The sequence below is a fragment of the Rhinolophus ferrumequinum genome, chromosome 25, assembly GCF_004115265.2.
Source record: "Rhinolophus ferrumequinum isolate MPI-CBG mRhiFer1 chromosome 25, mRhiFer1_v1.p, whole genome shotgun sequence".
NCBI lineage: Eukaryota > Metazoa > Chordata > Mammalia > Chiroptera > Rhinolophidae > Rhinolophus > Rhinolophus ferrumequinum.
Window position 1 is genome coordinate 39,686,709 of NC_046308.1, and position 22,650 is coordinate 39,709,358.

Consider the following 22,650-nt stretch of genomic DNA (forward strand, 5'->3'; position numbering starts at 1 on the left):
TGTTTCATATTAACTGTATGGCTTCAGACAAGTCATTCGAGCTCTCTGAGCTCCAGATGGCTCATTTGTAAAGTGGGGATAACAAGTAGCTAGCTACAAGGTATGTTTAAAGAGGATTAGAGATAATGCATGTAAAGCACCTTGCACATTGGCTTTGCTGGGAGGCTGCAGGAGACCTCCCTTCAGGGCTCCATACTTTGACTCAGGTTGGATTACAGAGAAGGAAAAGGGTTGGTCCAAGGTCACAGTAAGAACCCAGGTCTGCGCTCTCTGCATTGGGTACCCATGACTTATCTTAATCACAAAAACTCAGTTATGGAAATATGGACAGTGAATGAATAATGATTTAACTAATTTTTAGAGATGGTAATAGTGTGTACCAAGTAAACAAGAGATTTCCCCCTGGAAGAACTTCCTATGTCCTTGCTCTAACCTAACAGATGACTGACATTCTATGATGCTCACCTGCATTTTAATCAAGTCTCCACATTCACCCTGAAAATCTACAGCCCGTCCAAGTGCACCTTGGTCCTGGGTCTGTAAAAGCACATTGACAATAGCAGAGAATAATACAAGTAACAAAATAACCATAACTGTGACCAACTCCTCTGCAATTGGTCTTTTCCCCCTGTTATTTAACCATATTTCCCCTGATAGCACCTCTAAAGTGTCAAAGTCAACTAATGTCGCTGTGTTCCATTCTCTCAGGGCCTGTCCAAGCCCTGCCAGTGGATGCTAACGAGTAACAGAATAATCAGAACAAACAGAAAGCACCTGGAGAATCCAAACATGGAACCCAAGCCCTCTAATTCGTGTTAATTGGTCAAAGCCTTCCTTACCTGTTACAGGTGCTGGACTGGGAAAGCCACAGGGCAGGCATCATGGTGTTAAATACTCACCAGTGTATATCACCAGTGCCTGGCTCAGTGCCAGCTTAGTAAAGATTTGTGCAATGAATGGGCAAATAAATGAAAAATATACAAATGGTTGAATAAATGGAAGGCTCATAAGCATACAGCACAACTTGAAGTCCTTCCGTCCCCCTCCCCAGCCCACCAATGAGTCCACATCACTTGTTCTGTCCTTACCCTAGCGATCAGCTCCCCAACCATTCCTGTCCAGGTGCCATTGGCTTCGGGAACACCGTACACGCCGTCCCCAACCAGGTGGATCTTGTAGTTGAACCGGAGAATCTCCGCCAGCTCCTTGAGCATGTCCACACAGAAGCCTTCGTAGCGGTCATTGCCTTCCATCTCCTGGTGGTTCCCCTTCAGCATTAAATACGGGTTTTCCTGCAGCAAAACTGGGCAGCTGTCATTCTCATCTTAGCCCTGGTGTCTCAGCCACATGTGATGGGGGGCAGGGCACAGGAGGAGATAGGTTAGAAGGAGAGAAGTGGCTTAGGCACTGGGTTACTTGGAGGTGGTGACTAGCTCTCCTCTGACAACTTCAAGGCACTTCTCTTACCAGGAACACACAAGGGTCCCATTTCATAGTGTCAAGCCAAAGCTGCTCTACTTATTTAAGGTCATCATCTGAGCCTACCACCATCCCATCCCTTCCTTTTGTTTATTCCACCCAGACCTATCACTGGACATTATGAGCTACAAAGATGCTGAGAATATAGCAGGGCACCATGGGCAAGGGAAAAGCACGATCAAGGGCATTATCCCAAGTGAGATAGAGCATGGCCTATTCAGGGCATGATGTATCCTCCATTTAGTGGAGTATGGGTTGTGTGGACAGTTGGGCTAGGAGGATAAATTTAGAGACAAATTAGGGTTCATATGGCCCTGGAGGCCCGACATCATACATATATGTATGGTACATCATACATATATATGTACATCATACATATATACTAGGGGAGCATTGAGAGTTTTAAAGACTTAAGGATGTAAGTAAAGAATATTAAGTAGCAAGAGAGAACATCTGGGGGTGAGGACAGACACCCCCCGACCCAAATATGAGGTACTGACTCCTGAGCCATAGTTTGACTCAGGTTGGGTTACACAGAGCTGGAAGGATACAGAGAGGGTCAGGCTTGACGACAGGTTGGGGGTGGGGCAGTTTGGGTAGGGGTCCTTAGACCCTTGGCCGAGGACGGTGTCATCAATACCATGGATGATTTGGAAGGGAAATGGATTTGAAACGTGTTGAATTTGAGGTGCTGTAGGTTATCCAGGAGGAAATGTCTGACTGAGTCTTTAAAATGTGGAGTGAGGAAAAGACTGGGGGTGGAGATTGGGAGGCTTTTGTATAGAGGTGATGGCGGAAGCTGCAGGATATGTGAGGCCATCGAGGGGGAAGAACTGAGGAAGGACACAGAAGGATAAGAAGAGGCCTGTGGGGCGACCATAATCTTAAGAGAGCGGGAAAATGAATAGCAGCCATAAAAGAAGATAAAGCAGAAGCAGCCAGAAAAGCTGAAAATCAGGAAAATAAGGTCATGAAAGTCCAGGAGGAAGCAGTTTCAAGAAGGAGAATGCAGACATTCCCATACAGAGATGAAGTAGCGCTGTGACAGGGCATCTGGGTCAGGTGCCACTCGTGACCTTTCAAGGAAGATTCAGTGGGGGTGGCAGAATTCTGCAAGTATTGGGGAGGGAATGAAATGCGCACAAATGAGAGTGGATCAGCATTTTGAAAAGTTAGGAGACAAAGGAAGGCAGGCAGACCATCTTTCCACCCAACTGCTACAAGTAATGTCTCTCTCCAAGCTTCATTTCATCATCTATTAGGATGGTGCAAAAGTAATTGCGGTTTAAAAGGTTAAAAATAATTGCAAAAACCGCAATTACTTTTGCAGCAACCTAATACAAACAACAGGGCTGAATGATGTCCAGGGGTTCACCAATCCCATGATTCATTTATGATTCCCTAAACTGGAGGGTAGCTGACAGGGCAGCAGAGTGTAGATAAGGTAGTGGTTATGGCATCTTAGGATGGGAGGGACCAGAGTATATTTGTAGGTAGAAAGGGAGGAATCCTTCAAAAAGGAGAGATTAAAGAGATGTGCTAGTGCTAGTTGGTGCAGCAAAGATGCAGGATTTGGTGGGAGGAGACAGAGTCAAGGTGAGTGTGAGGCTGAGAAGTTGGCCTGGAGGTAAGATAGAGAGCATGGATGTGGATACAGTGAGAAGTGAGGAGGCCAGAAGTGAGGGAACTCATGCCAGCCTCCAGTGTTTTGTGGGAGGCAGGTAGGATTGACAGCGTGGTGTGTGAAAAGGATTGGCAGAACTGCTCAGGGGATATGATAGGGAGTGAGAGAGATGAGCACAGGGATTGCCGAGGCTCAGCTGAAGTCAGAAGGCTGAGTGCAGATTGGCAACTGCGAACAGTGATTGCAAGGGCAACTGGACTTAAGGACCAGCATGAGATGGCTGAGCATCATGGCGGAGATAATTTTAGAAGCTAAGAGAGGGAAGTGCTGAAATGCTGGTTTGCTGAGCTCAAGCTGGAAGGAACATCTGGGTTGGAAGAGATGGAGAACCAGACAGACCAGAGGTCATGAGTGGAGGATGGAGAGAGCAATTTTGTGATCATGATAAATTCAGAGAGGAAGGTAGAAGGTTGTGTGTCAGAGAGGGGAGGCTCCAATACATGATCAAGTGCATTGTTATGTCAGTGATATGGGGCCAGTCTCCCTGTCTTCCACACATGCTGTCCTCGGCTCAAGGGCTTCTCTCTGTCCCGTCTGCCCCAACTGCTCTCTCTCCCCTTCTTCTGTATAACCCAATTTATCTCTGTCCTTGGGTTCCCATTACCTCTTCTGATGCCAACTCACTTCTCGGAACTCCTGTGCTTACAGCTAAGGTCCCACACAACCATCCTCCAGTCTTCCTTTTTGTGCCTGCTCCCAAGTATAATGTAAGTGGGGCAAAGGACTGACTCTTTCCCTTCTTTGGTACACCACCTCGTTCCAACATTAAGCACTGGTGGATTGTGTGAGTGAAAAGCACTGAAATGGCCTGATGAACAGGGCTTGGCTGGGTCTTTCCACCTCTGGGATAGCAACATCCCAGCGTATCTTATGTTATCCCCAGGACTGTCACAAAGTTATTTTCCCCAAATACTCTCTACTCTGAAATTAATTTAAAATTCACTGACATATTCAAAATAATTATACAAAATGTCAATCTTGGAGGGAGGAGATGTATGGGAAAGCTAAAATGTCAGAAAGTTTGGGACCCACGGCACGTTGGAAAATATGGAGGTCAAGTGCTGGCCTGGAGCAGGAGCCCCTGTCCTGGCAGGAGTGTTGGTAGAATGGAAGGCAGTAACGTGAGCAAAATGTTTAACTCAAGGTCTGACACAAGGTAGGTGTTCACGGAGTGGGAGGGAGCTGCGGCTAATTCTGTGTATTTGCTGGTAGTAACCAACAAATCATTCACATATCCCAAGTGTACCTGGCAGGAGTGGGAGACAATAAGGATATGTGTTGAGTTTTAAGGGACAAATCATTCAGGATTACCATTTACAAAGAATAATGCACAAATGGTCACCAAGGACTGAATTAGGATAGTTATTCTTGGTAAGAGTTATTGACTTGTATCAGCTATCTTAGACATACATGCACAAGAAAATGTTTTTGTTTGAATTGTACTTACTATGCTATTAAATGTCATCTGACACAAAAGTGTCCTGTCCTCATCCCTCATGAACACACATGTGCATATGTAAACAACTGTGTGTGTGTGTTTGCGTGTGTGCATACGCACACACGCATACACAGTCAGATAGACATTTCCGGTCTAGAAACACGGCCCTGTGGTCTGTGTCACTGTGGGTCTGACTCAAAGCTCTGAGCACTGTCCAATTCCAGACCCTGAGAGGCAGGAAGTAAAACTCAGCAATGTTCCCATCTTCTTCCCAAACACTTGTTGACTTTTAAGGAATACCCTTTACCCTGTAGGAAGGAATTCCTTCATTCAAATTCTAAAGCTCGCACTTTGTGTCAGACACCCCTCTCTTTGAGGAGATCTCATTCTAAAAGGAGAGGTAGAGCTGTAAACAACAACCTCTAATAGAAGTGACACAACAGGGGTGTGTACAAAATGCTAGAGAGAGGGAGAAGCAGGAGTCAGATTGGGGAAGACTTCATGGGCAGAGCTTTGAAGGGTGTATAGGCATCTCCACTTGGAAACAGGAATTAGGGGAAAGGGTATTCCGGGCATGTGTAGAGGCAGGGAATGGCCTGACACAGTGAGGAAACGCTGGGCAGGACAGTACTGCTAGACCCCAAGTGGCATGGAGAGGAAGCAGGTATGGCAGGCTGGGCCTGATTACGACGGCTTTACAGTCCAAGCTCAGGTGTGGTGGGTCCTGGGTAGTACTGAAAGATTGTAAGGAAAGAAATGACGGCACAATTCTGATTTCAGAATGACTGTACTGGCAGGAGGGCAGGTGAGAACGGAGCCTGTGAGGAGGCAATGCTGCGGCTCAGGTGAAAGGGACAGGCAAGCTTAAATTAGAGCATGGGCTTTCAGGATAGCTAGCAGGGGACAGATTAGAGAGGTACTTCAGAGGTAGAGAAGACAGTGGGAAGGAGGTCCCAACAATCACACTGTGTGCCACCTGTACCCACCGTGGGCCAGGATCAAGCTTACTGTTGCCCCAGCTCAGTCAGGCTTTCCACATCAATGCTGGAGTAGTGACACCATCACCCTCTAATCTTTCGGACCTTTTCACCTTTGGTTCAGATAAGCTAACGTTGGTGATGAGACGGGAAGTGACGGGGAGCTGGAATTGCTCTCTCTGCCCTGCGCCTCGACTCTTCCCTTTGCCCAGAATCATCCTTTCCAGATGGCCACATGGCTTTCATCTCACCCTGTCACGTCTCTGCTCAGATCTCCCCTTCTCAAAGAGGCTCTGACCACCCGGTGTTCATATCGTTTGCACTCTCAGTCCCCTCCCAACTCTCCTTTCTCAATTCTATTTATTCCTGATCTCCCAGAACAGTGCCTAGAACATAGTAGTACCCAATAAATATTCCTTCAATAACGAATGGAAATATTCAGTGACCCCTGTCTCCTACCAACTAAAGGTGAAACTCAACAGCCTGACATTCAATTTCCTAACAAAGCACTATGGACGCAACCCACTTTTATGACCTTACGGCTTACTTCTCTCTAGCAAAGCTCGTTTCCTGGGAAAACCTGCAGTTTTCAGCATTTCCTGACACCTGACAATGCTCTCCTTGATTCACTTCTCCCTCCCTACTTCTCCCTGTCTTTTGGAGCTCATCTTCCATGTCCCTTCTCTCCAAAGGCTTTGCTGATCTCCCTGATGGGACGGGGCCCTTCTCTCCTTCAATCCCTAGGCACTAGGTATGTAGCTTTCTCCCCTGGCTTTTATCCTACTCTGCTTACAGTAGGTCGATTCCAGTCTAGGGTCCTGGGCCCCAGGAGTTCATGATGGAGGTCCTTGACCTCTTTTTATAATCTCAAAAAGCCAAAAACAAAACAAAAGAAAAAAACTGACACATTTTGCACACGTTGCACATTTAGCAAGGATAAGGCTTAGCAGGTTAATGAATACAAGTCCTGGCTTTGGGTCAGAATTATATCAGTGTGGCAGCACTGGTTATCTCCAGCTGATAAGATATTGTACCAGGCAGGGAAGTAGGCTTTTGATTAGTTAAAGGGGTGGGGTGGGCTGGAGGAGAGGAACAAACTAATTATTGCTTAATACATGCAGTTGATTTAATTGACAAATCTTTTAAAACGTGAGATCTTCAGGAAGGAAGAATATCCTGGCTATGAATGTAGCTGGCTGATGTCATCTACTGAATGATAAGCTCGTTGAGGACAGAGACTGAGTCGTATTCATCTTGGTGTCTCCAGGAATGAGCACAGTGCCTGGCACATGGGGAGAAGGGCTTGGTAATTGTTGAAGAAAACTAAATCAAATAGGAAAGGCAGATTGGTCCCTGGATCCATGGATTGAGAACTCTATGCTCACCAGCTGGAAATGAAGAAATAGGCCATGAAAACCCACCGAAAGTCAGAGATCTACTGCAGGGGACCACTTTATACATGGTAGGCACCAAGCAAGGTAGGCTGTTGGGGAAGAGGAGGGGGCCATCCTGGTGGACTTCTCCCACCTGTGTCATAAGGTCCCCTTCCACTGGCCACGCACAGCTTCCCTGTCAGGGTGTCCCTGGAACAGGCACCCACAAACTGTGGTGTCTCTCCAGCCCATCCCTCTTCCCCAGCTGCTTTGGAACTCATTGAATATCATTTCCATATGAAACAGCAACTTGATTTTAATTACATTGCTATATATTGGCCTCAGTGCTGTGATTACAGCTCCCATCTTCTGTTTACTGGGAAGCCTATGAGTAACCTGGAACTGGGGGAGGCACCCAGGGGAGCCACAGCTGGAAGGCCAGGAAGCACCCTGCTTACCAGGATAGTGGTGACAACCAGGGTGGTATTGAAGAGACTGTCGGATATGTTGGAGGCGTAGAGGCGGCTGTCCATGCTGAGGCCGTCCGCCACGTGCCACTGGCCAATCTGAGGAGACCAAGGAGAAAGGACTGGGAAGAAATGGGGGAAGGAGGAGGCTGGGGAGCTGGGCTGCTGAAATCGTGCCATTTCCCAGGGCTGGAAGGAGCTGCCTCTGGTTGGACCGCATGTCAGCCATAGAAGCAGGGAGGGGTAAGGCCTATGGAGCAAAGAGGCTGACCTGGGGCAGGGGTACTGTTACATATGGTTAGGGGGGCTTAAGGCAATGAGGGAACACCTGTGAGAGGAAGGCAAGAAAGGGGTAAAGACTTAGGAGAGGTGGAAGAGAAAAATGGAAAAATAAATCAGGAATGGAATGGAGTTCAGGGAGTTCTCTCCCACAAAAGGGGATGGAACGTGTGGAATCACATTATCTTGAGTCAGGAATGAGCCACAAAGTTCTTCTGCTTTAGCCTGCCTTCATTTAGTCTGATTATCTAACTAAGAATCAGGATGGTATACTATAGAGGACTGGCATATATTATGCCCTTAAGTGTTTGAATGGGTCAATGAATGCATAAACCACAAGAGGGAAAAGACCCAGGTTCCAGTCCTGGTTGATTTGCTTACTAGCTGTGAGAACTTAGGTAAGTGACTTAAGTCTTTCTGAGTCTCAGTTTCTCTGTCTGTAAATGGGGATGGTAATGTTTGCCCTGCCTTCTTCTCAGAGCCAACTGAGATCATGGATGTGCCACTTTGGGGTTACATTATTCAGCCAGACTCAGGAGCATGGATCTCAACTGCCTTAACCCCAGCAAAGTTACAGAACCTCTGTGAGCACGTTTCCTCATCTATAAAATGGGAATAATGAGAGAAACTTCAGGTAATAGTGAGACTGTATTTGACCTGACATTCAATAAATGTTATTTTCCTTCCTCTTCCCCATTGTCTTAACTTCTAGGGGAAAAAAAATAATTCTACAACTTAGTTCCCCATTCTAGAAAATCACCTAAACCTAAACTCAACAGCATTAGGTTTTTAGATGGTTTGTTTTCCCAGTGGAACCCTTTTTATAAATGTGTGTGTGTGTGTGTGTGTGTGTGTGTGTGTGTGTGTGTGTGTGAGAGAGAGAGAGAGAGAGAGAGAGAGAGAGAGATACCAATATATTTCTACTAGCTGAAGCCTCTGGCAAACCATTTCTGTTGCTGAGTGTTTGAGGTGGGCAGCCAAGGGAGACGGCTGACAGCTGGCTAGAAACCCAATGAAATGCACACATTTGCTTCTGCCAAGCATTTCCGGGCATCAGCAGCAGCTTTCCTGGAAAACCTTCATGAGTTCCACGGGTGCCATGTGGCTTTAGTCACCAGAGTTGGGCTCTGGGTTCCTCTTGTGGAAGCGCCAACATTAATAAAGACATGTCTCCCCCTTGGCCCCCACCTCCACACCATGGGGTCAGTGGGTTGAGGGTTACAGGGAGAGGAACCATCTCCCTGATGTCATGGTCTGGAGCTTGAAGAGGGGAGGGCCAAGCTAGGACCACCTTGGACCATCAGCTGGGACCTCTTGCACGCCACCAGTTCTAGGCAGTCTCTATAGTGCTACTTTCATCTGCCAAAGAGGAAATGGCCAAAAACTCCTTTCCAAGCCTCTGTGAGGAAGGCACCTGGAGAACGGTGGGCAGCTTTCCCTATCTCTGCCAGGGTCCTGCACGTGCTCATGTTCTGGTTTTAGTTTACAAGCAGTATTCACACATCCACAAAGGAAGCCCCGTTTTTCAGGTAAAGAAACTGGCACCAAAATAAAAGAGCCCACCCCACTTTCCCAAGGTCACCTTGCCCATTGTTGAAAGGCTTGAGCTTTAACCCGTGTGCTCTTAGTCCTGGATGACTCTTCCTAAGGAAGCCTTCATGGCCATCCTGCCTGGCTCCTCCAATGTTCTACTGCACATTTTTGTTTACCTGTCTATCTCCCCACTAGCCTGTATGGTGCTGGCCTATTTATTCTTGCACCCAGCACCTTGTCGAGGGACTGGTACTTGGAAGAAGGGGGAAGTCATCATTTCACACTGGCAGATTGCTGCTGTCAGTGGGCCTGGGACAGAAGGCAGGTGACCCTTTCTATGGCCTTCTGGAGTGGCTACTGCCTCTCAAAGAGGTCAGCCAGGTCAGGTTATGGCTGAGCTTTCCCCACCTCCTCTCTCTCTGCAGGGGAAAGGGGTGGGGAGGATGAGGGATGAGCTGCTAGATTTTTCAACTGAAAGGGGAAAGGAGAACAAGTTACTGGACACCTGTTGTGCTAGTTGTGCCTCAGTTCAATCATCTCTGAATTCTCCCACCAACCTTATAGAATTATGATGGGTTTTTTGTTGTTGTTGTTGTTTTTAATAATTTTTTAAGCTTGGGAACTCAGTGTGATCTTTCATTGTCCTGCGTCACCGCAGTGCATTGCATTTGAGGTGTTAGAGGGAATTCTGTTTACTGAAGTTGTGGCCCTATATCTTTATTTAATTTTTTAAAAAAAATTTATATTGAGGAACAATATATTGGCCCATCAGCTCCAAGTCAAGTCGTTGTCCTTTAATCTAGTGGTGGAGGGCGCAGCTCAGCTCCAAGTCCAGTCGCTGTTTTCAGTCTTTAGTTGCAGGGGACGCAGCCCACCATCCCATGCGGGAATTGAACCGGCAACCTTATTTTTGAGACCTTGCACTCTAACCAACTGAGCCATCCAGCTGCCCCAGTTATGGTGTTTTTATTTTATTTATGAGGCTCACAGAGGTTTAATGGTTTACCTAAGGTCACCTAGTTAGTAGGTATGGCATGAGTTTTAACCCAGAGCTGTCTGATTCCTAAATCCAAGGTCTTTCCTATCTTTGTTGTTGTCTCTTGGGTGGGGACACACATATGACCCTCCATGGAAGCAAGCCTGGCTAACCAGAGAAAGGCCTGAAGGGGCCTCAGCCATCCAGCAGGATGAAATGACTGTCCACAAAGTCAGATGAAACGACTGTCCTTTCAGAGGCTCAGTTTCCTTGTCTTCAAAATGGCAAGAATTGGCTCCCAATGGTCTCCTAAGGTGGGAAGAGCCAGATTTGGATAGAAGGCATAAAGAGCAATTGGGCTGGATGTCAGCATTTGGATATTTGGGACAGGATTGATATTCTTAGGGCTCTGTCTGTCACCCTACATTTGCATTTCACACCAACAGGGCCAGTGAGACCTTAGCCACCTCCCAAACCACTTCCCACTTCACTGTTCTCAGGGTACCCAATCCTCACTGATTGCCTGCCGCAGCCCCAGACTACCTGGTTTTACCCGAGCCACGAGATAGCCTCCTACAGAAGCCAGGAATAAAAGTGATTTACCCAGAGCAGATCCAACAACCTGAGCAATTCACCCCCCACCTTAATACCTCTGGGGACATAGCAAAGAGACTAATTAGCCCCTAAGCTTCAACCAGGAAATGAATTTCCCACCCACCCTCCCATTAGCCCCTAAGAAATTAATAAACTCATCAGATCCAACAAAGTGGCTTGGCAGCTATCACCCAGTGCAATCTAATTGCTGAAAGGCAGTAGGAGGGAAAGTGAGAGACAGAGCCAGTCACCCTGTGTTACAAGATAATTGCCCCACTCACTGGGCACTTACCATGCCACACACATGCCAGGAGTGGGCAGGAGATATGTCATCATTGACAATATGTGGCTCTGCCCCAGTCAAATTCCCTTGCTCCACCCTGTCGACACCTGTCCCCCAAACCTCCTGCAGGAACAGCTGTTTTATAAGCGTCTTCTACACGTCCATATGTGTGGGCTTGATAATGCTTTAAGCGATGTCTTCCCTTGGCCCTTTCCCTGTACTTCTTGTCTCTCCCACTAGCTCTGCCTTTCCATCCTTGCCCCAGAGGCCCTAGGGATTGCAGTGAAGGGAGAAGAGCGTATGGATTTAGACACCACCACTGCTAGAATATATAGCACCTTAACGCAGACAAGAAAAAGGCTGATGTGGCCCTGTGGGTGCATGCAGAGTACAGGCTGGATTTCAGCCTCTATTCGCCCTTCAGCATTGCACAATTTGTACCACGAATGTAATAGTCCCAGAATTTGACAGAAGGTATAAAGAGCAATTGGGCCGGATATCAGCTTTTGGATATTTGGGATAGGGTTGAACTTCTTAGGGCTCATTTATCACCCTAAATGTGCATTTCACACCGACAGGGCCAGCAAGACCTCAGCCCCATTGCAACCCACTTCCCAGGAGGACCTGAGTATGACCTGGTTTCTCTGCTTATGAGCTATTTGACCTTCGGTAAATTACTTAATCCCTCTGAGCTTCAGTTTCCCTCCATCTATAAAATGGGGGTTAAAATTGTAGTTATTACCTCAGAAGATTAAACGAGATGGTATACATGGAAAGTACTACTATGTAAGTACTTGTTGATTTAATTTTTAATGCCATTGTCTGAGACAGAAGGTGGGATCTCTTCTGTGCCTCATGAGGGGCTTTGCACTGTAGACTTTAGTTTATTAGACAGATTAGACCAGTGCCTCAAAGCTTGGTTCCTGGATCAGCAGTATCAGTGTTAGAAATGCAAATTTTCAGTCCCATTCCAGACTGACTAAATCAGAAATTCTAGGAGTAGGGCCCAGCAATATGTGTTGTAGCAAGAACTCTGTACACAATATGTTGTCTGTAGCAAGAAACTCTGACAACAAAACATGCTGACACAGAAAGGCAAGGGTATAGAGATTAACAGTGTTTAGGTGCCTACCTGTAGTGAGCCAGAAAATGTTTAAAAACTGGCTCTCCAGGAAAAAAGGCCCTGATTCGTAGCATCTGCCAATTTCTATGGTGTAAACACTCTCCCCTATAGCTGATTTCAAGCTACCAACCTGATGTCACCACACAGAGATGGGGAGAAAATTGTCTAATGGGCTCTCACCACCTGGGCAAGGTGGCTCCAGCACACCACTGGCACCAGCCCTGTACACACAGGCTCTGTGCTGGAGTTTATGCACCCAAATCTCACTGCCAATCCCCTCAATTAGTAAGGAAAAATGAGGTCCACGTCAGTTCATCATTTACCCTAGTAACAGAGCTGGTAAGTGGAAAAAATAGGATTCAAAACAAGGCCTACGTGCTCCTTAACTGGGATCACAATATTTAAAACAAATGTATTCTCCTTTTATTATTCTACAGATTTCTTAGAATAAACTACTGATGATACGAGTGCTTGGTCAAATATAAAAATTTAGGTAAATATAACTGATAAGGGATATGTTTACACATGCATAGAAAGTATCATTTATGCAACAGCTCCAAAAGATATAGAATCCATATAAATTAATAATAATCTTGCTCCTTTAACCACTAAAATTTTAGAGATTTTAATTATTTATTTGAAAATCTTAATTATTTATTTTATTAATTTTTAAAATAATTTAATTATTTTGACAAATTCTCAGTAGGGGAATTATAATTTCCACTGTCCTCTTAAACTGAGTGAGCATCTTTACCTTTCTACAGTGCCATCATGATGAAGCCAGTTATTACACTGTGCTGTGATATAGTGCAGATCAGGGGTTACTGAAATGTGGAACAACCCACTTGCCCTAATTTCCGTGCTTTTATAAGTTAATCTGTCTACTTTTCATCGTGTCTCTTCTCACTGTGAACTGTCAGTTCTTGCTGCTGTCAAGACAGCTGTCTCTAAGGGCCCCTGCCCTTCCAGTAGCTGTGTTTAAGGCTCCTGGGTCAGCAACCAAGGTACCAAACTCGAAAAATACGCTGCAAGAAAAACACAGGAAAGGCCTGATGGGGCCTCAGGGCTCTAGTGAATGGATCCATGACATGCATATGGGCCACCCACAGGAATTTGGAAAGGCGACTGGTGTACAATTGAATGAGTGTCAGAGACAAGCTTAGGTCTGCCATGTGACTCTGGGTCAGCATAAGCTAGCTGGTTTCTCCCTCAGCAACACCATGGGAAAGGCTTATTCATGGGGCTGTGATCACAGGGGGTCCTCTGCTGCTTTCTGAAAGAGCTGCTTTCTGATAGTGCACAACCAGGAGGCTGGAGACCCATTTTAGCATCTGGCACTGTGGCCACAGGGATGGGTGGCCTGAGCAATTCAGTTGATTTCCGAGTCTCGCCCTTCCCTGGCCTCCACTCTAGTCCAAGTTCCCAATTAAGTTCCTCTGGACTAGAATTCATTCTGGGCTTCTCTTTGTTCTGTTCTTCACACAACAGCAGGCAGTCGTCTCTGAAATCTCAAATATGATTGCGTTAGCCCTGGCTTAAAACCCTTCAGTTCTTTCCCATGTTGGTTTAAGGATAGAGACCCAAATCCCTAACACAGCTTACAAGGCTCTGAGAGTCCTGGTCTCTACCCACTTTCCATGTTCATCTCATCTTTTTTTTTTTTTTTTTTTGCACCATGTTCATGTCACCTTACTTTTTCCAGCTTTGTCTGTGCTCGAGTCACAAAAATTTGTATGAAGTGCCTGAATCTTTGTGCATGCCATTCGCTGTCTGAAACTCTTTGCTGCATGATCTCCTGCCCCCGACATCCCAGCCCTTTCACCTAATTCATGGGGTGTCCTGTTTCAGGAAATACAATTTTCTTGGAACACAGCCACACTCATTCATTGATGTATTGTCTGTGACCGTGTTCATCTACAACAGTAGACTTGCAAAGTCTAAATCTAGTAAAGATCTGAACCTTTGAAGAAGTTTCCCAAGCCCTGGTCTAGTTTACATCCGTAAATCCTTCAGGCCTGTTTAAAAATCACCTCCTGCAGTAACTTTCCTTTATCTCCCAGTTAAACTTCTCCCAGAACCATACTTATATCCTCTGTGTTCAGAGCATTTATCTCAAGTTCACATTCGTTAATGAGACCGTTACTCACTGCAGGGCTCTCTTTCTCTGCTGTGGAGGAAGAGCCCCTGCTGTTGCCTGAGACGCGTGGCCTTGCCCAGAGCAGCCCCACAGGCCTCTCGCTCGCAGCCCTCTCACTCCCACGTGGAATCACTCAGGTTGTCATTTTGCCACCTTCTTCTCTCTCAGATAGGTAAAAATGAATTCATTTTTGAAGCCCTGAGGGATTCCCTCACATCCTTGCCTGCATCTATGGGTGTGTACGTGGCTCTATAACATTTACTATTTTATGCACATTTAGATGATTGTTCTTTGCACTCGGCCCTGCCAGGATCCAGCTTCTTCTAGATGACATAAGTCCAACGCCAGGCAAGTCCTTTGCTCCAGAGTCATAGTTCACAAACACTTACTGATTACCTCTACATGCTGGGCACTTAGCCACGTGGCTTGCTTACATAAGTTTCCCTGATTCTGCATAACAACCCTATTATTATTCCCACCTGAGAAATGTAAGCACTTCAGACAGCAAAACAATGCTTAATGGAGGCACTTCATACAACTTTTTGTTAATTGAATGAATGAACAAATGAATGAAATTCAGACTCAGAGATGTTAAGCAACTTGCTGAGGATCAGTTAACAGGGTATTAAACCTGGACGTGAATTCGCGTGCTATTTAATACTCTACCATTTGGTTGAGTTTAAGGCAGGTATAGGCCAACCTGGGCCTTCGCATACACCTCTCTGATCACACTGAACTTGTTTGTTGGTAAATCCAGCCCTGAAGGAAGTCAGCTACAAGAGCCTACAAGAGTGATCCTGGCCAAGGCCTAGGGTGGCTGCTTAGGGGCTTGGCTCAAGGGATGCAGCAGGGGCACCAGAAGACCCATATTTTCTTTCCTCCTCTGCCATGCAAAAGCTGTGTGACCTTGGGTGAGTCACTTAACCTCTTCCTTATCTGTAAAATGGAAATAAATGAGCCTGTCTGCTCATAGTATGGAACTGCTGCTGATAATCAACTGAGATGTGAATCCATCTTAAAGCTGATCCACCATCTTGACATCTGGGTGAACCCAGAGCCTTAACCTCCTCCCCTTCCCCTGGGAAAGCTCTGGAATATGTACATAGAGCTCTGGGTACATATCACAAGACTCCCATTAATTTTCTCTCCATGGGAGGTGCCTCCTTTGTTTCTCTTACTTCACCCTGGCACCAAAGCCTCCCAGCCTCTGCTCCCTTTGATCATCCACACATTCTCACTGCTTTTAGCTATAAAACAGAGTCAGGGTTCAGGAGTGAAAGGTGTGGGGATGCATTAATCTTGCTGCCGCCTGAGACCACTTTCTGCGAATTCCCTATTAAATTCTTTAAGCCAACAAGTTGGACTTGTCTGCCTTGTTCTTTGACCTCTTGGTCCTTCAGCATTTGGGGGCCACTTTGCATACATGGCCCTTTCGCCAAACAAGGTGTATGATGACTTCTGAGCCATAACAAGCCATGGGAATGTAAGATAACAGTACTATTATCTGTCTTGTGGCAATGTGGCTAAGCGATTTAGCTTCAAGTTTCACCCTGCCACTTGTTTGTGGCCTTGGGAAGTCAATTTTGCTGCTTATAAGGGTGGTCTTTCCCTTTTCCCCTTATTGGGATAATCTGAGACCATCACAGATGTGACAAAAATTTAAAGGCCTATCCAAATGCAAGCTCTTTTTATTTCAGATCCTTGTTCTCTAGGGCCATCTAAAGTTGGACAAACAAGGGGATCAAAGATGGCAGAGTAGATAAATGCTGTGCTTGCCTCAACCTGTGACCACATCAAAATACTAACCAAATCATAGAACAATCAACTAGGAGAACCATCTGAAGTCTACTTGAACAGAAGTTATAACTAAGGATATAAAAAAGAAGCCACATCGAGACTGGTAGAAGGGGTGGAGATGCGAAACAGGTTGGCACTAACACATCCATGTAGCAGACAAAAATTGGGAGGCATATCTCTGCCACAGAGGTTTCCCATAGAAGAGCAAGGGACTCCAGTCTCACACCAGGATCCCCAGCAAGGAGTACTGCTACCAGAAAGAGAAGTCCCTACAACATCTGGCTGTGAAAAACAGTGATTATTTCTACCATCTGGGTGGGATGGAAGGCTGTGAGAGACCCAGACATCCTCTTAAAGGGCCCACACCGACTTGCTTGTAGGCACTCACCTTGGGCTCTGGCGGAGGGACAGTGACTTGAGGGGTGTCAGAGACATACAGGGAAAGACTGAGTTGTGTGGCTTAGGGTGAGGACTGGAGGGACAGCTGCTATTTTCCATGTGTGAGGTCTTCCTCCCATGTAGCCAGCAGGCAGGTGCCCTATTTCCTGTGTTGAGTCCTCTCCGATGCCCATTACCAAATCTGAATCTGAATTGGAGCTCCACTTGCTCCACCCTAGTGACTCCCTAGGACTCTAACCCACCCAACTCCATACTGCATGAGGCTTTATCAGTAACTTAACCTTATAGGAGTTGGCAGCTGGGAGCAGGCCTTGGAGTCTCCTGGCTTTTCGCAGAGCTACCCCAGACCCGGTACTGGTGGCAGCAATCCTCAGTTCATAGCATGGTCTCTCCCACATGCCATAGGTTCAGCACAGGCAGCAACCAACTGTGGATTGTATTGTAGCTCCTATGAGATAGTCCCCAACTGGTCACAGACAGTGGCTGACCTGAGCTCCTCCCATGAGGCTCCAGAAACAACATACTTGGAGGGTGGCTTCAGACCACAGCAGAGCACCACCCAATTAACTCCACAAGTAGCACACAAAACGGACGGTCTCAACAGGCACCAGAGTCTCCTGGGGTGAATCCTGCTCCATGTGGTAAAACCCCTGTGCAGAAGCCCATAAGCTGTGGATGTGGCCAAACCCCACAGTTAGTCAGCTTGAGTGTCAATCCCACCTACTGATGTGGCAATAGCAATCAAGGCTCAAATATAACAGAAGGGCACATACAACCCACACAAGGGACCCTTCTGGAGCACCCAGTGCAGGTGACCAGGGAGACTGTGCCACTGGGCCCCACAGGGCACCTATTACATAAGGCCACCTGGCAAGACTGGGAGACATAGCAGATCTACCTAATACATAGAAACAAACACAGAGAGGCAGCCAAAATGAGGAAACAAAGAAATACATCCCAAATGGAAAAACAGGAGAAAACTCCAGAAAAAGAACTAAACAAAATGGAGGCAATCAACCTACCAGAGACAGAATTCAAAATACTTGTTGTAAGAATGCTCAAGAAACTCACTGAAACTTCAACACAGAGATAGCAAGCATAAAAAAGGATATAGAACGCATGAAAAAGAACCAGTCAGAAGTGAGGAGTACAATAACTGAAGTGAAGAATGCATCAGAAGGAATCACCAGCAGACTAGATGAAGCAGAGGACTGAATCAGCAATTTGGAATACAAGGTAGCACAAAACATTCAATTGGAACAGCAAAAGGAAAAAAGAATTTAAAAACATGAGGATAGTTTAAGCGACCTCTGGGACAACATCAAGTATAACAACATTCACATCATAGAGGTACCAGAAGAAGAAAAGAGAAAGCAGGGTTTAAGAACGTATTTAAAGAAATAATGATGGAAAACTTTCCTAACCTGGCAAAGGAAATAGACATACAAACCCAGGAAATGCAGAGAGTCCCAAACAAGAGGAACCCAAACAGGCCCACACCAAGACATTATAATTAAAATGGCAAAGGTTAAAGACAAAGAGAGATTCTTAAAAGCAGCAGGAGAAAGGCAACTGGTAACTTATAAGAGAGCTCCCATAAGACTGTCAGCTGATTTCTTAACAGAAACTTTGTAGCCCAGAAGGGATTGGCAGAAAATATTCAAAGTGATGTAAAGCAAGGATGTGCAATCAAGACTACTGTACTCAGCAAGGCCATCATTTAAAATCGAAGGACAGAAAAGGCAAGAAAAATCTAAAGGCGTTCATCAGCACCAAACCAGTATTACAAGGAATGCTAGAGGGACTTCTTTAAGACACACACACACACACACACACACACACACACACACTCACACACAAATCAAAACTATGAATAATAAAATGGCAATAACTACATATCTATTAACAATTACTTTAAATATAAATGGATTAAATGCTCCAATCAAAAACAGAGGGTGGCTGAATGGATAAGAACACAAAGTCCTCATATATGCTACTATCAGAGACTCACTTCAGATTGAAAGACACACACAGACTGAATGTAAAGGAATGGATAAAGACATTTCATAAAATGGAAATGGAAAAAAAAAGCTGGGATAGCAATACTTATACCAGACAAAATAGACTTTCAAACAAAGGTTATAAGAAGAGACAAAGAAGGACCCAATAATTCCACTTCTTCTTTGTATTTGTCCGAAGAAACCCAAAACACTACTTCAAGGGGACGTGTGTATTCCTATGTTTATTACAGCATTACTTACAATATTCAAGATGTGGAGACAGCCTGGGTGTCCATCGATGAATGAATGAATAAAGAGGAGGTGGCACATATATACAACGAAATATTGCTCTGCCGTGGAAGGGAATGGGTTCTTGCTATCTGTGGTGGCATGAATGATATTGGAGGGTATTGTGCTGAGTGTCATATATCAGACAGAGAAAGGCAGAAGCAATGTGATTTCACCTATATGTGGAATCTAAAGAACAAGATAAATAACCAACAGAAACACACTCATAGCTACAGAGAACATTTTGATGATTGCCAGATGTACGGAAGATATTGAGGAAAATTTGCCTTCTTTGGCTGATGTGAGCATTTGTCTATTAGCTTTTGTCTGTTACTGCATGTGGGGTTCCCTCCCGTGAGAGACTGAAAGTGAAGTATTGGTTAGCTTGGGTTAAAAGAAGTTTGTGCTATGATTAGGGCTTGAGTAAATTCCCCCTTTGATCTCATTCTTCTGAGTAGAGGAGATACGAGATGAGACGATGTTGCTTTCTGTCTGTTTTGCCTGCATCAGCAGATGAAGTGAAGAAGTAACTAAGTTATATCAGGATGATGTGACAGGCACGTTGCCACGCTTTAGAAGACTTTGGGCCAATCGTCCCAAGCAGGAACAGTAGATGTTGCTTGTCCAGATGAACTAGCCCTTCATCTGGATAAGCAATATTTTTATCATTGACTGCTGGGCCCTCCAGGAACTGGCCATTCCTGGAGGGAAAGGCAGGAACAAGAAACTTGGCTCTAAGGTACATCTGAGAAAATATATAAGACAGACCTCAGTTGGCAGTGTAAGTTTTCGTCATTTGGTCATTTGTCATTGGTGATTCTTCATCATTCTAACATTTTGAAGACTTCCAGCAACATGCAGCTTACAACACCAGGGGATGTCCTGTTTCCAGCTGCAAACCTGGTGAAGTCTGGCTGGTTCCCGACCTGTCCACTGTTGTTCCCTACGGTTAGCCTTCTTGAGAACTTGTTAGCATTTTGAAAACTTGTATGAAAAGCTTGCAGCTTACAACATCAGAAGATGCCTTGACTTCTAACAACAACAACAACAACAACAGCAACGCCAACAAGAGCAACAACATTCTTGGGAACCAGCAAGCAGAGGTGTGGTGGATGCCTGAGTTTCTCTCAGCTACAGACCTGGCAAAGATTTTTTTTTTTTTTTAATTTGTTGGGGTGACAATTGTTAGTAAAATTACATAGATTTCAGGTGTACAATTCTTTATGACTTTTCCAGTGTTGTTCTCTTCCAGTTTGGTGAGCTTTTGGCATCTACTGTGATAGTTACTATCCTATAGAGCTTATTACTGTTTTGGGATACTCCTTACTGATGTTATTTGTGTATTTAGCCAAGTGATTTTTGATCAATAGTCAACATATGTTGAGAGCTCTTAAACTTATGTGTATGTGTACTCCTTTGACATGACATTGGTATCAATGTATATAGTTTGGTCTTAACCACCTTTACTTTCTGATATTAGCATATTCTATTAATTGCCTTTGTCTTTTGCTACTGCATACTGCTAAATAAATAATTAGCCCCTTTCTTGCATGTGCTTCCCCCCTTTTCTTTTTCCCCGCTAGTCATTACACCAGATGGGAGGGGGGGCTGAAGGGATGGATGAAAATGGGAAAGGATTAAGAAGTGCAAATTGGTTTGTTACACAGTAATCATGGGGATTCATAAGGAATATAGTCAATAATATTGTAATAACTATATATGGGTACATGTCAGATGGGTAATAGATTTATTCAGGTGATAGACGGGAAGAAAGTTTGGGGACAGGGTAAAAAAGGTGAAGGGATTACGTAAAATAGGTAGTTACAAAATAGTCACGGGGGTGTAAAGCAAAGGAAATATAGTCACTAATATGGTAATAACTATGTATGGTGCCAGGTGAGTACTAGACTAGTCAGGGGATCACTTCTTAAATTATACAAATGTCTAATCACTATGTTGTACACCTGAAATTAATATAAAATAATATTGAATGTTTTAGCTGAAAAATTTTAAAAGGCAGGAAATGATGAAGGGGAATAAGAGGTTCAAATTTCCAGGTATAACACAAATAAGTCCTGGGGAAGTAACGTACAGCATGGGGAATACAATCAATAATATTGTGATAGCGTGGTACAGTTGCTGGACTTATCATGGTGATCACTTCTTTAGGTATATAAATGTAGAACAATTATGGTGTACACCTGAAATTGATACAATGTTGTATGTTCGCTATATTTTTAAATAAAAATCTTAAAAAAAATAAAGTTGGACAACCAATAGCCAACTCATTTTATATTTTTTTAAAACCTCAGTCTCAGGTTCAAAGTGGAAGCCTCGTTAGGAAGGAAGGATGCATATAATAAGTACACAGAACTAATTCTGACATATATGCAGTGACAGTCAGGTATAAAACGCTATGGCTAGAGACCCCAGAAAATGAAGATTGAGCTATAGTTTCACAGTCTCTATAGTATAGGTCTGTACCTTGATATAAAACTAGCTAAAAAGGCATGTAATGTAAGCCTCCATGATGATCACCCTGGCAGGACATTTATTGAATTTAAATCCAATATCTCCAATCATAAAAGTTTAGTTTACCTGGGAGACTGGGTTATGAGTAAGGGCCCAACTGAGTGCCTGAGGAGGTGATTTGAGGAAAAAAGGGAGCTGCTGATGTTGGCTAAAGACCTCATTCTCTTAGCCAAAATATTCCCTTAGTACAAAATATGGGCTTGCATGCCGAATGCTGTGAAAATTTTTGATCGAAGAACGACGACTTTGGCAAATGCCAAAGGTGAGAGATCAAAACAAGCCCAGGGAAAGCTGGGAAGACTCTTTAACAAATGTATTCTGCCAGGGCTTATTAAGCCTTCAACTCAGTTGGTCTAAGACAGTGTTTCGTTCAACTGTGGTTGACCCATTAGTGGGTTATGAAATCAATTTAGTGCATTCAGACCTGCATTTTTAAAATGAAACACATATTAAGAGTAGATCCGAGTACAACACACATAGCAGGGAAACAACTGTTTCATAATTTTGGGGTTTAATTATCATAGCATAGTGATGATGTGTGTCCTGGATTGTAACCTAAATGCAAGTCATGCTCAAAAAGTATGAAAGTGCCTGGAATAAGGATTTGGACACCTTACCTGCTCACAACTATATAACAGCCCCTAACAGAGAATCTGGAATATAACTGATTCTCAATAAATACATTTTGGCATCAATGAACTTCTAGTCCTAGTCACTTGTTGTAACTAAAGTACCAACTGTAATAAAATTACAAAGGCTAATACTTTTGAACATTTCTAAGTGTTACATTTGTTATCTCACTTAATTTTCCCACCCACTCTGCAAGGAGGTTATTGCTGTCATCCCTGTTTTATAGATTAGAAAACAGGCTCGGGGAGGTTAGGTGTCTTGTCCAAAGTTCCATTGTTAATGCAGATTCAAACATACTGCCCCCAAGATATTAATTTTATTGGAATACAGACATGTAGTTGAACATTTAGTAAACAATTGAATTGTTATTCTTTACCATTGGTAATTGCCGTAAGTGACTCTGCTTGAGTGTCCATATTCCAGAAGTCAGCCTTTGCTTCTCCTTGCCTTTGATTCTGATGTATGTATGTTGAAGAGGATATTTAAATAAAGCATGAGGAAGAGGACAGTGGGGTACAGTGGAAAAAGTTAAGCATCGGGAGTTCTAGTTTCTGGACCTGGCTCTGCTATCAACCAGCTCTGGTCTGAGTCCCATATCAGACTCATCATGTTCCCATTCACCCAGGGATGCACAGCCATCCATTAAGTTATGGTAAGAATG

At 44.5% G+C, this 22,650-nt stretch overlaps 1 protein-coding gene across 3 annotated transcripts in view; it reads right to left on the bottom strand.

The window, feature by feature from the left end:
• Positions 1 to 22,650, bottom strand: part of GRIK4 (glutamate ionotropic receptor kainate type subunit 4) — a 637,398-nt gene that overhangs the window by 105,427 nt on the left and 509,321 nt on the right. For all 3 annotated transcript variants that reach the window (XM_033098464.1, XM_033098465.1, XM_033098466.1), the window contains 2 exons: positions 7,410 to 7,517; positions 1,089 to 1,292 (listed from right to left, as the gene is read on the bottom strand). In XM_033098464.1, the coding sequence (XP_032954355.1) occupies positions 1,089 to 1,292; positions 7,410 to 7,517 (312 nt within the window). The remainder of the gene's footprint in view (positions 1 to 1,088; positions 1,293 to 7,409; positions 7,518 to 22,650) is intronic.